The sequence below is a fragment of the Taudactylus pleione genome, unplaced genomic scaffold (genome assembly GCF_031769625.1).
Source record: "Taudactylus pleione unplaced genomic scaffold, aTauple2 ptg000967l, whole genome shotgun sequence".
Taxonomy (NCBI): domain Eukaryota; kingdom Metazoa; phylum Chordata; class Amphibia; order Anura; family Myobatrachidae; genus Taudactylus; species Taudactylus pleione.
The window spans coordinates 10,050,746-10,063,339 of record NW_028285368.1 but is presented as its reverse complement, the minus strand read 5'-3'; the positions used below and the strand labels follow the sequence as shown (position 1 = coordinate 10,063,339).

The 12,594-nt window shown below is 48.3% G+C and overlaps 1 protein-coding gene across 1 annotated transcript in view; it reads right to left on the bottom strand.

Annotated features, from left to right (window-relative positions):
• The window catches only part of SHOC1 (shortage in chiasmata 1), a 420,839-nt gene that overhangs the window by 180,588 nt on the left and 227,657 nt on the right, over nt 1-12,594 (bottom strand). Inside the window, exon 10 of the mRNA XM_088460117.1 lies at nt 12,406-12,485. Within this exon, the coding sequence (XP_088316243.1) occupies nt 12,406-12,485 (80 nt within the window). The remainder of the gene's footprint in view (nt 1-12,405; nt 12,486-12,594) is intronic.

The window sequence follows — 12,594 nt, the reverse complement described above, 5'->3', positions numbered from 1 at the left end:
CATTTTGTTCTCCGTATTTTTAGAAACCACCACTGCTTGGCAAGCCTGGGGCAGGTTAGGCTTTATTGGGGGGGACCTTATGTCATTTTTTTTTTTATAATTATTACTACAATTTTTTTTACAGGTTAAAAACATGTGTAGACATGGGGGATCACTATGGGCACCCCCATTTTTAACTACTGAAGGAAGTCAGAGTTTTTAATAGCCGCGGCAGGTGCATAAATGCGGCTTTGAATAAGGTGAAGCAGAAGAGCATTTAGAAGTTTTTTTAGGGCAAAACAACTATGGCCATCAAATTTGGGGTACTTGAAAATGGGGTTCAGCATATTTTAAAGTTGCTAAAGTGACTTAAAAAAATCGTGAAAAACCCACCTGCCACAAACACCTACAATAAAAAAAAAACTTGGGGCATACTTGGGGACCCCCCCAGAGTAAAGTTCTCTATTTTTTAAGTTTGTACCCCAACTTTTTTTTTAGCCCCCTTTTTCAAAGTCAATTTTTGGGGTACCCTTAATTTTATTTCAACATTTTTTTGACACAGATTACCTTTGGGGGACTGTCTGAAGGCTGCACGGGGGTTCCCGAAATGTTGCACCCCAATTCTGCACTTTTTAACGCCTGCCATTCATAGGCGATACTTTACCGCCTATTACATTGCATTGACTTAACGCCTAGGCGTTAAGTCTTTCAAATTGAATACGGAGGAAAACTAAAACAGGCGATAATGACGTCATCGGCGGTAAATTACCGCAAATCCGGACTTGACGCCTCAAATTGAATACGGCCCTATAATCATTCAATCGTTCACCTGACATATCTGACCATGTGTATGTACCATAACATTTTCAGATTCAAACAGTACTTACCATTTGCGTTGGAACGCCAAGAAAAAACGCAAAAACAGTAAAAATATTTTAACTTAAATAAGAACATGTTCAAACTGCCCCCAACACAGAGAAATGAGGGTGGGGTCTGGTGAAGCAGTTCTCCACTGGAATCATTGGTAACTGCAGCAGGGTAAGATACCAGATTATAAAGAACATAGGAGCATTTAGCCCTGCCTCCGCTTGCCTCATCCCCAGCTCTCCTCCCATTGGCCAGGCATACTATGAACTACACAGTAGATGGACCGTGAAGGGAGCTTCATTGCGTTTGCTTGCTCCATGTACCAGAGGGTCAGGACAAAACATCTTCAACCATCAGACTTTTTTTTTTGAGGGGTGAATTCTACCAGAAACCACAGCAGATGTCTGTAACAGTAAAAGCCCCTTTCACACATGCGACCTGGGAAATTGCGGGTTTATCAAACCGGCAAATACTTGGGTCTCTAAGCCCGACCCTGGTAAGGAGCAGGGTCGTGGACCAGAGACTCCAACCTGGGTCGGCCTCTTTCACGCATAGTCTAGACCCGGGTCGTTGCTCGTGCATCAGCAAAAGCCCGGTTATTTAGACTATGTCTGAAAGGGGTGTTAGTGCCACAAGTAAGGGTAATGTGAACCCTTGAAAAATGCAGATTTTTGTCATCTGTTCTGTCTTTTATATACACTTTAAAGCATTTTATTATTATCCATTTTATATAGGGAGGCACAAGGAGTCTGTACAACCTTAATACAAAGTGCATATACACATACAGTGCAAACATAACAAGACCTAAGAACTTAGAACTGAAAAAAGTGCAGAACACATACCCAGTAATTATCAAAATTACTCCCTAATAAGTTAACCACATACCTCCACCATCCCCAATTATTAATATGGCCTCTCCACACAGTACCAAAAGATACTGTTGTGTACATTTACTAAAATGAGAGTTCTTAGAAGTGGAGATATTGCCCATAGCAACCAATCAGATTCTAGCTATTATTTTCTAGAAGGTGCTAGTTAAATGCTAAGTAGAAGCTGATTGGTTGCTATGGGCAACATCTCCACTTCTAAAAACTCTCACTTTAGTAAATATACCCTGTGTGTCTAGCACATTACTCCAGTCCCACTACTAGAGATACCAATTGCTAAGTAGACACACAGCACCAGAACTGTAAAAGGGTTGACTAGCGCCCTGTGCTGGCCACGCCCCCCTGAGCCCATTACTGCATGTGGAAGAGGCCGGACCGCAAATAAGAACAGCAATGCCCGGAGTATCCTCAGGATGCTCGGGGGAGCTATATACGCTGCAGTTTGCATGTCTGGAGCGTTCAATGGACACTCATGGTGGGACTGCAGCAGGGATTCTGGCTGCAGGGTGCCATTCCAGGCACTCTGCTAGCCAGATGCAGGTACCGTGGAGCAGTGACAGTGCTGTCAACAGGGCATCTTCACTCTGTGCAGTGGCACCGCTCACAAACACCTAGTTACGGCCCTGCATAACACAACACTGTGCAGTCCTTAATACAACTTAGTACATTACAATACAAACGTGTGTACAGGGATACTGTTATGGCAGAGCTATGTACACATCAGCGGATGCCTTATCACTACAGCCAGCCAAGTTGCTTAACCAGTGGGATGGTTTATAAGAAGATATGTGATGTACAGCCATACTCACTGTGATACTTTGGTTATAATAAAGCAGAGCGGGGTGTGATACAGCTCAGAAGCCGGTGAGTGTACTTTTAGCTGATAGCGGTGCAGAATACTGGAACAGTGATGACAGTGTTAATACGCCAAGTCTCAAAGGGAGTGGGAGGCATCCATCTCCCACTGTGTCACCATTACACAGTGGCAAGATGGCGCTACTCGTGCGCAGTACTGACCTCAGCGGCTATCTTAGAATTGCTGCATCATGGCCGCTGATGCAGCAATGTTTATACCATGTCCTGCAATGTTCTGTACTGTAAGTAACTTTTTTGTTTAGCTCATTCTGTTTCTCTCTATGTACTTTGTAAGGTGCTGCAGATCCCTTGTGGGGCCATATAAATAAAGTGTAGGGGTGTGCACCGGCCACTTTTCAAGTTTTGTGTTTTGGTTTTGGATCTGGATCTTTCTTCGTGTTTTGGATCTGGATTGGTTTTGCTAAAACCACCCTTCCGTGTTTTGGGTTCTGGATTTTGTGTTTTGGATCTGTATTTTTTTTAAAAAAAGCATAAAAACAGCTAAAATCACAGAATTTGTGGGTTTTTCTGCTCCTATGCGATTATTAACCTCAATAACCTTAATTTCTACTCATTTCCAGTCTGTTCTGAACACCTCACAATAGTGTTTTTATGTCCAAAAGGTTGCACCGAGGTAGCTGGATGACTATGCTAAGCGACACAAGTGGGCGGCACAAACACGTGGCCCATCTAGGAGTGACACTGCAGTGGCAGACAGAATGGCAGTTTGAAAAACTAGGTCGCAAACAGTACATAATGCAAAGAAAAAAAAGAGGTGCAAGATGGAATTGTCCTTGGGCCCTCCCACCCACCCTTATGTTGTATAAACAGGACATGCACACTTTAACAAACCAATGATTACAGCGCGAGGGCCTGCCACACGACTGTGGCTGAAATGATTGGCTCGTTTGGGCCCCCACAAAACAAGCTGGCAATTAATCTGTCCCTGCACAAACTGGCTCTACAGAGGCAAGATGTCATCCTCATCCTCCTCATCCACCGATTCCTCACCCTCTTCAGTGTTGTGTACATCCTCATCCTCACAGAGTATTAATTCGTCCCCACTGGAATCCACCACCACAGGTCCCTCTGTACGTTCTGGAGGCTGGTCTCCCTGGAAGAGTTGATAATTCATTTTGATGAACATCATCTTCTCCACATTTTGTGGAAGCAACCTCCTACGCCTTTCGCTGACAAGGTTCCCAGCTGCACTAAACACTCTTTCGGAGTACACACTGGAGGGGGGGCAACTCAGGTAAAATAGAGCCAGTTTGTACAGGGACCTCCAAATTACCTCTTTTTCCTGCCAGTACATGTACGGACTGTCTGACATGCCTACTTGCATGCTGTCACCGATGTAATCCTTTAACATACAGACGCACGCTTGTCGCTGCTGCTTTGAGGATGCAGGTGCGGCTACAGCCCACACAATTTACAAAGACAGAAAAAAATATATATATTTTTTTTGTGGAGCGCACTTTGAGGGTTACACCACCCTTTAACAGACAGACGCACGCTTGTCGCTGCTGCTTTGAGGATGCAGGAGCGGCTACTGCGCATACATTTCACACACAAACACAGAAAAAAAGATTTTATTTTAGTTGGAGCGCACTTTGGGGGCTACACCACCCTTTCACAGACAGACGCATGCTTGGCGTTGCTGCTTTGAGGATGCAGGTGCGGCTACAGGCGACACAATTCACGAAGACAGAAAAAAAAATAATAATTTTTCATTTTTTTTGGAGTGCACTTTGGGGGTTACAGCACCCTTTAACGGACAAGCCAGCTTAGCGCTGCTCCTTTGTTGATGCACGTGCAGCCACAGTGCACACAATTCACAAACACAGAGTGCACTCCGTTTGTGAATTGTTTGGAGTGCACTTTGGGGGTTACACCACCCTTTAACAGACGAGCCAGCCGGCCCTTTACGTATGACACAGGCGCACGCTTGGCGCTACTTTGTTGATAACCGTGCGGCCACAGTGCACACAATTCACAAACACAGAAAATTATTTTTTATTTTGTTTGGAGTGCACTTTGGGGGTTACAGCACCCTTTAACTGTCAAGCCAGCCGGTCCTTTACTTATGACACAGGCAGCGCTACTTTGTTGATGCACGTGCGGCTACTGCCCACACAATTCACAAACACAGAAAAAAAAAATATTATTTGGAGTGCACTTTGGGGGTTACAGCACGCTTTAACGGACGAGCCAGCTGGCCCTTTAATTATGACACAGGCGCATGCTTGGCGCTACTTTGTTGATGCACGTGCGGCTACTGCGCACACAATTCACAAACACAGAAAAAATAATTTTTTTTTAGCACTTTGGGGGAGCACCCCTGACGGACAGAGCACCCCCTGGACAACACTACAGCACCCCTTTAGGACTGGGTCACTGCACAGGACTTTGGAGTGGACACAGCCCCTATGGACAGCTGACTGCATAATACAGCCCAGCCAGCCCCTATGGACTTTGGAGGAGTGGACACAGCCCTTATGGACAACAGCAGCACAGCACAACACAGCCAGCCCCTATGGACTTTGGAGGAGTGGACACAGCCCCTATGGACAACAGCAGCACAGCAAAGCACAACACTACACAGCCGAGTGAGAAAATGGCGCCGACGCGAGTACCTTATATAGAATCCAAAACCCGCGAGACCCGGAAGGCGGGATGATGACGTTTTGCCTCGATTTCAGATCCGCGTCAGGCGGGAAAAGTCGAGCCTGACTCGGATCGGCCTCGGATCGGGGGGGTTCGGATTTCAGAAATCCGAATCCGCTCACTCCTAATAAAGTGTATTAATAATAACAGGTAAGTCTCTCTGGAGGAACAACATGGAGTTTGCACAAGAGCGCACTCCCTTATAAACATAAAGAGTATCCTCCTGTGGCCGGGGTCTCAGTCCCACAGCCAGCACCCCCGCTCCCTCCCCTCCTCGTGGTTAATGGCAGCCGTGGCATTGAAGGGGATAACCCTGTGCCGTGGCACCATATATGAAACAAATAGGCACATAATAAAATGTATTATCGGCATTAGGCACCGGTTATTTAAAAATGGAATTTGGGCATGTATTAACTGCCGCGGCCCAGACCCTCTCTGGCGAGCGGGATAATGTGTATTAACCCCCAATGCGCTGCACCAGGGGTGGGGAATGCAACTAAGTGCCTCAGCCCCGGACCATCTCCATCGGCAAGTGCTGAGGTGTTAACCCATGGTGCGCTGCACCGGAGGGGGGGAAAGGGTGCAAGGAGCCACTGAGTGCTCCGCGCTGGGGACCGGGAGCCTAGCTCCTGGCGCCTCAGCTACACAGTGCGGCGCTAGTTAACCTCTGGCGGAGGCAGCCAATGCAGCCGCCACTGAGTCCCGGGCTGCAGGGCTGGGTGTCGACCGCTGGGCACAGAATAAAGTGTAAAATATATAAACATGTTTAAACTGTATGTGCAGCACTGAGCTGGGCTCACAGGACCCAAGCTGCAGTGCTGCGTTGATTAACGCATGGTACAGGACACAAGGTGTGGGCACAATGTATTTATATTGAATGTAATTTAAAGTAAAATGCACTTACATTGGTTTCCCTGGAAGTCTCAGGGGATCCAGGGCTCCGTGTGTGCTACTGGATCCCCCAGCCCCCTTCCAGGAAAAAAGGCTGCCCTTCCATGCAACCTCATGCCTGAATGGTATGAGGTGTATGGGAAGCTGGCTTATGCAGCCAGCTAATTGTTTTCAGGGAGCTTAAAAGAGCTTCCCCTCCGTGGCCAGGATACCCCGCCTGAGGACCTTGGTTGCCCACCTCTGGAGCTCAGATTCCTGGAAGTACGTTTTGGAGGGAACAATTTGTTAATTCCAGATGTGACGATGTTGGGGGCGTCGCTGAGCCCTGCGGGTGGGCTCAGGTACAGGGGAGTGACCACTCCCCACTGTCCAGAGGGAACAATGTTAAAGGTGAGCATGCCTTGGGCATGCAAGGCACATGCACTTAATTTGATTGGGTAAATGTCGTAATGTGTATAGGAGTGGCATAAACGTAGGCTTGCGAGTCTGGTTGTGTGTATATCTTTTTGAACATCAAGGATTGTACTGCTGTTTAACATCTGTATGCTGACCCCTTTAAAGCTGAGGGGAAGAGTCTTGTTGAAGACTATTTGAGCAATAAACATCTTGCCTTCACTACGACTACATCTGAATCACTTTTCTGTTCTCCGGCTGTTCTGGATTTAGATCAGTGTCTCCAAACTCAAGCCCTCTGCCAGCTACCATGCAGAGCCTGAACCATTGCGAGGGATCAGTGGGTATCAGCCGACAGCAATCAGGAGGTTTGGCCACAGCTCGTTGACGCATGCACAGCAGCAAGCGGTTCCAGGGCCGGTGGGAGGACCTGGTGGTGGCAGCGTTACACGGCCACTGCACAGTGGGCGGAGTCAGTAACAGGGGGTTACTGAAGGTAAGCAGTAATCCTAATCAGTGATCGGGTAGAGAAGTGAGGTCATCCGGTCACAGATACTGTATTGGTGGCATAGCGGTGGGATAATCCCAGGCAGCTTGTCGGTCACCTGATTGGAGAAGTCGAGTTACTCAGGAGAGTAGTAACTGCAGTTCAGGAGAACACGCAGGATAGCTCATTACAGCAGAACATCCAAAGGCGATCTTGAAATGGTGTGCCAAGGAAAGGGCATTGAAGTCCCTTACTATGCAAACAAAAGCGACATGAGGGGGGCGCTCATGAGTTTTGAGGAGTCACACCAGTTGGAGGTGTGAAGCATTGACTAAGGCAGCACCCATGAGGACAACCTAACAGTGGACAACTCTCAAAACCTGGTGGAACTACAAACCCTGCCCCCTCTCACAGCAGTTATGTTTCCCAACATTCCCCAGCATGGCATTAATCCCCACATTCTGGGGGTGGGGGGCAGAATGGATAGCCTAGCGTATCAGCTAGAGCAGGCTTGTCAAACCCAAGATACCAACCGGGCCAAATATTCAAGGTCTAAGAGTGTGTGGGCCGCAATAAAAATAAGTAAATTTACTTGCTGACTTTGGGGGCCCCATAGCAAAATTTCCTCGGGTCCCCATAGGTCTACCTATACAGTGCCCCTTTAGTTGTGCCCCTTATGCAATGCCCCCTGTAGTTGTGTCCATTATGCAGTGCCCCCTGTAGTTGTGCCCATTATGCAGTGCCCCCTGTAGTTGTGCCCCTTATGCAACGCCCCCTGTAATTGTGCCACTTATGCAATGCCCACTCTAGCTGTGCCCATTATACAATGCCCCCTGTATAAAAGCCCCTTATGCAGTGCCCCCTGTATTAAAGCCACTTAAGCAGTGCCCCAGTAATGCCCCTAATGCTGTTCCCCCTCTTAGTATAGAACAGGCCTCAGTCCCCTCTGCAGTACTTACCTTTCATCATGCTGGCTGCTGACTGGATCTAACTAGATCTAGACCAGCAGGTGCAGGCTCCTCTCATCGAGCTTGACATCATGACATCACCAGTGCACTGCATCACTGGGAACGCAAGCCTCTGAAGCGATCAGAGGCATCTTTAGTCTCTGATCGCTTCAGAGACCAGCGTTCCCAGTTTAGAGTAAACAATGCCTGATTGGAGCTGAGCTCCGATCACGGCAGGGGTGTCGGGCCATATAAAATGGTTTCTGGGGCCGCGAGTTTGACATGCCTGGGCTAACGGAGTTGGGAGAAAGGGCAACGAAGCAGGAATGCATGTTCATCATCCGGATGTGGCATAGTGATAGGGCACTACCGGCCGCGGTTCCCTGATGGCTATTGCCAGCTGCTGTACCAAGATCATGACGTATACAGTTTGCAGACAGTGATAGGGACATTGATCGACATTTACAAGTGTTTGAAAGAACTTGCAAACTACATGATTTACCCAAGCAGGAGTGGGTCAGACACCTAGTGCCCACACTGCATGGAGAGGCACTGGAAGCCTATCGAGGAGTGGCCAACGAGGACTGCGGTGACTATGACAAAGGTGTAAGTGCCCTTCTACAGCGATATTTCATCACTACTGAGTCCTACAGGAAAAAGTTCTGGGCCTTGCCCAAGAACCCTACCAACAGCCACGAGCAGTTCGCCACCCAGCTGAGGCAGTAAGTGGTAAAGTAATCTGGTGCCACTACCTGGGATGCACTGATTGACCTGCTGTGCCAAGAGCAGTTCTACCGCAGGTGCACCCTAGAGGTGAAGAAGTGGGTGCTAGACCGGTAGCCAACCAGCTTGAAGATGGCTGTCCAGTTAGTGGACAAGTATGTGGCAATTCAGCCACAAGGGCAGAAGCGCCTGACCAGCAGCCAACCCCAAAAGAGACTGTACAACCAGGGGGACAGCCCTCTTCAGCTCGTTGCCCCCCAAAGCAAGCATCCTCCAACCCGGGTGCTATTGGCCTGCAACCACATGTCCTGTCCCTGCAAATCAACAGAGATCACCGGGCCCCGACTGGACAAGAAGTGTTACAGCTGTGTGATAATTTGTCATCTGAGGATGAATTGTCTCACACCACAAGCACCCCAGACTCGTGCCCCAGATCCGAGTCACGCAGCCCGGCTTGCTTGTCTAACCTTGGGAGGTGAGCCCAGAGAGTCATATGGAGTGTGGCGAGCAGCAGGCAGACTCTGCGTAAAGAGTCACCTGCATGGCCAAGAGGCCACCACAAAATATGTGGAGGCAACTGCAGCCGGTCCAAGTGGGGCCCCTGCAGGTATGCCTACCACCCCTAGCAATGCAGAGGATGTTGGTTCTGGCTGATTGGATCCTGTGGGGGTGCCCAGTTATGCATCTGTCCCAAGTGGTTTACCAATTCCGACGGTGAGTATGAGTGACAACAATGACCTCCCTTCGACTGACTCCGACCAGACTGACCCTAGGATTCCCTACCTAGAACCCCCTGTAGAGTGTCCCAACTTAGAAGGTAAGGGCCGCAGGCAGGAGTTTAGGGAGGCTCTGCTCTCCTACCCATCCCTGGAAGGCAGGAGGCGCCAAGCTGGCAGCAGCCTTTCTGGGATGGGGTGGAGAGTGTGGAAAGGGTAACCATACCGGGCAGTGGCGTAACTAGGGTATTTGAAGCCCAGTGCAAGTTAAAAAATGGAGCACCCTCCCTGAAAAGTGGAGGTTGGCCACTGAAAAATGGGGGCTCTCATCACTCTGGGAACCTTCCTTTCCATTCCATATGTACCTTAATGCCCCCAGTAGTATTACCCCTCTTGCAATACCCACTGTAGCAGTGCCCCTTATGCAATGTCCCCAGTAGCAGTTCCCCTTATACAGTGCCCCCAGTAGTGCACTCTTATACAGTGCCTCCAGTAGTGCACCCTTATACAGTGCCCACAGTAGTGCCCCTTATACAGTGCCCCCAGTAGTGGTCCCCCCTATGAAGTTCCCCTTATACAGTGCCCCCAGTAGTGGTCCCCCCTATGCAGTGCCCCTTATACAGTGCCCCCAGTAGTGGTCCCCCCTATGCAGTGCCCCTTATACAGTGCTTACAGTAGTGGTCCCCCATATGCAGTGCCCCCAGTAGTGGTACCCCCTATGCAGTGCCCCTTATACAGTGCTTCCAGTAGTGGTCCCCCCTATGCAGTGTCCCTTATACAGTGCCCCCAGTAGTGGTCCCCCCTATGCAGTGCCTACAGTAGTAGTCCCCCCTATGCAGTACCCCTTACATATATAGAACAAAGACACACACACAAAAATTAAAACAACATTTACCTTAATCTCCGCTCTTGCCGCCATCCACTCCTCCGTCCTCCCTTTCGGCACTATGGGATCATGACATCACTCCCATCACCCATGGCGGGAGCCGGAAGGTGGAGCTCATGAGTGCATGCCGATGCAACAGCATTGAAACACAGTGGCACGCCTGTGTTCGCCCAACCCCCCCATCACCACCCCCAACTGGCACTTCTGCAATGGGTCTGCGTAGTCACTGCAATCGCAGTCCCGATCAATAGCTAGTTTGCATACGCAGGAGCAAAACGTAACAATCGGCAGATTGTGTGATTAATCGCAGTTGCGTATGGTAGTGAAACAGGCCCCAAGTTCCTTGCTCCAGCTTACTTTCTACACCACCCTCACCTCTGGCATCCGCAAGGAGGGCAGGAATTGGATCATTTCCTGGTTCCTCCATCAGTAAGCAGCACACAGCCGCTACCAACTCCATACGCTCGTAGTATGCCTTCAACATATTTACATGGTAGGTATGCTGCCTAATACCATCGCTGTCAAATGACCCCACATAGGTGAGGTCACTTAGGTGTTTTGAGACTGTGCATGGTCCCGCCCAGGCATCCTGGAGCTTGTTTTGATGTGTGGGCACCAAAACCAGCACCTTCAGCCCTATTTCACAAGTGTGCTCTGGTCATACCAAGTTTTCTGCTTGGTCTGCGCTTTTGCAAGTTTCGCTTGCGCAAGCCCAATGAGATTCTCTAACCGATCTCTGAGCTTCAACACATACTCCACCACGGACGTATCCTGGTGAGTCAGCTCCCCTTCCCAAGATTCAGGGAACAGGTCGAGGGGTCTACGGACTCTGCGGCCATATAGTAACTGAAAAGGCGAGAAACCGGTGGACTCCTGCGGCACCTCTCGATACACAAATAAGAGGTGTGACAGGTATCACTCCCAGTCTCCCCCCTCCAAAGTGACAAATGTCCATAGACTCTGCTTCAGAACCTCTCACACAGACCATTCGTTTAGGGGTGATAGGGGGCCGTACGGAGTTGCCTCTATCCGCAGTTTGCTCAAAGACACTGGACCAGATCACTCATGAACTGCGTCCCTTGATCGGTACTCTGCTAAATACGCCTACAGGGCATCCGCTAACTTTTCCGCAGTAATGGCGGACAGAGCTACAGCCTCTGGATACCGGGTGGCATAATCCACAACGGTGAGTATGTAAGTCTTTCCCGATCTGCTGGGCACAGATAGCGGACCTATTATGTCCACGGCCACTCGTTGGAAAGGTTCTCCGACTATTGGCAAGGACCTAAGGGGAGCCCGAGAACTGGGTCGTCCAAGCCGCTGGCACACGTCACAGGACTTACAGTAAACCTGGACGTCATCAGACTTTCCAGGACAGAAAAAGTTCAGCTTCATTGTTCAGACCCACCTGAAAGCTTGAGAGCATTGTGTCTCTCATTGGTCACACAACCTTACATACATTGTTTCATGTTCCATATTCCACTTAGTACATCGTATCTTTATTTGCAACACTATTCACACTTTCATGCATTTAGGTACAGCACTGAGGCATATAACTCAATCATTGAGTGCATATACTGTTATCATACCCACAAGGTAAAAAAAGAAAAACAAAAGACCCCACTTTTTAAATCAGTATGCATATTGCTGCTTATAATTTACAGTACACTTATATTTTGGAATAAGATAATATGATCACACTATGAATCACTTTATTTCACTGTCCTCAGGATCCCAAACAGTTCATGTTTTCCAGGTCTCCTCACAGAATCACAAATGAAATAATTAGCTCCATAATTCCCAACAAATTAGTCACTATAAACCAGTGGTTCTCAAACTCGGTCCTCCGGACGCAACACTGGTCACGTTTTCCAGGTCACCCAGCAGGAGTATAGGTGTATTTGTTACACACTGACACATTTTAAAAGATCCACAGATGGAGATCATTATTTCAATTGTGATTCTGTGAAGAGACCTGGAAAACCTGCACTGTTTGGGGTCCTGAGGGCCGAGTTTGAGAACCTGTGCTATAAACAGACATAATATGAATTAAAGATACATCTATTAGTGTATGTAGTTTGCCTTCCCCCAAATATAGTGGTGTTACCTTTAAGCAAGAGGTGTTTGATATCAGCATTGTATTCCAGACATTCTAGGATGTCTTTGGCTGCATCTGTAATGTAAAAGCTTGGAAACAAAACATCATAGCTAGAAAAAGTTTGTTGTAGACTTGATATATGGTAAAGTATCCACGTTTGGGAATTTTCACATTTTATTTTCTTACATCATGGAATCT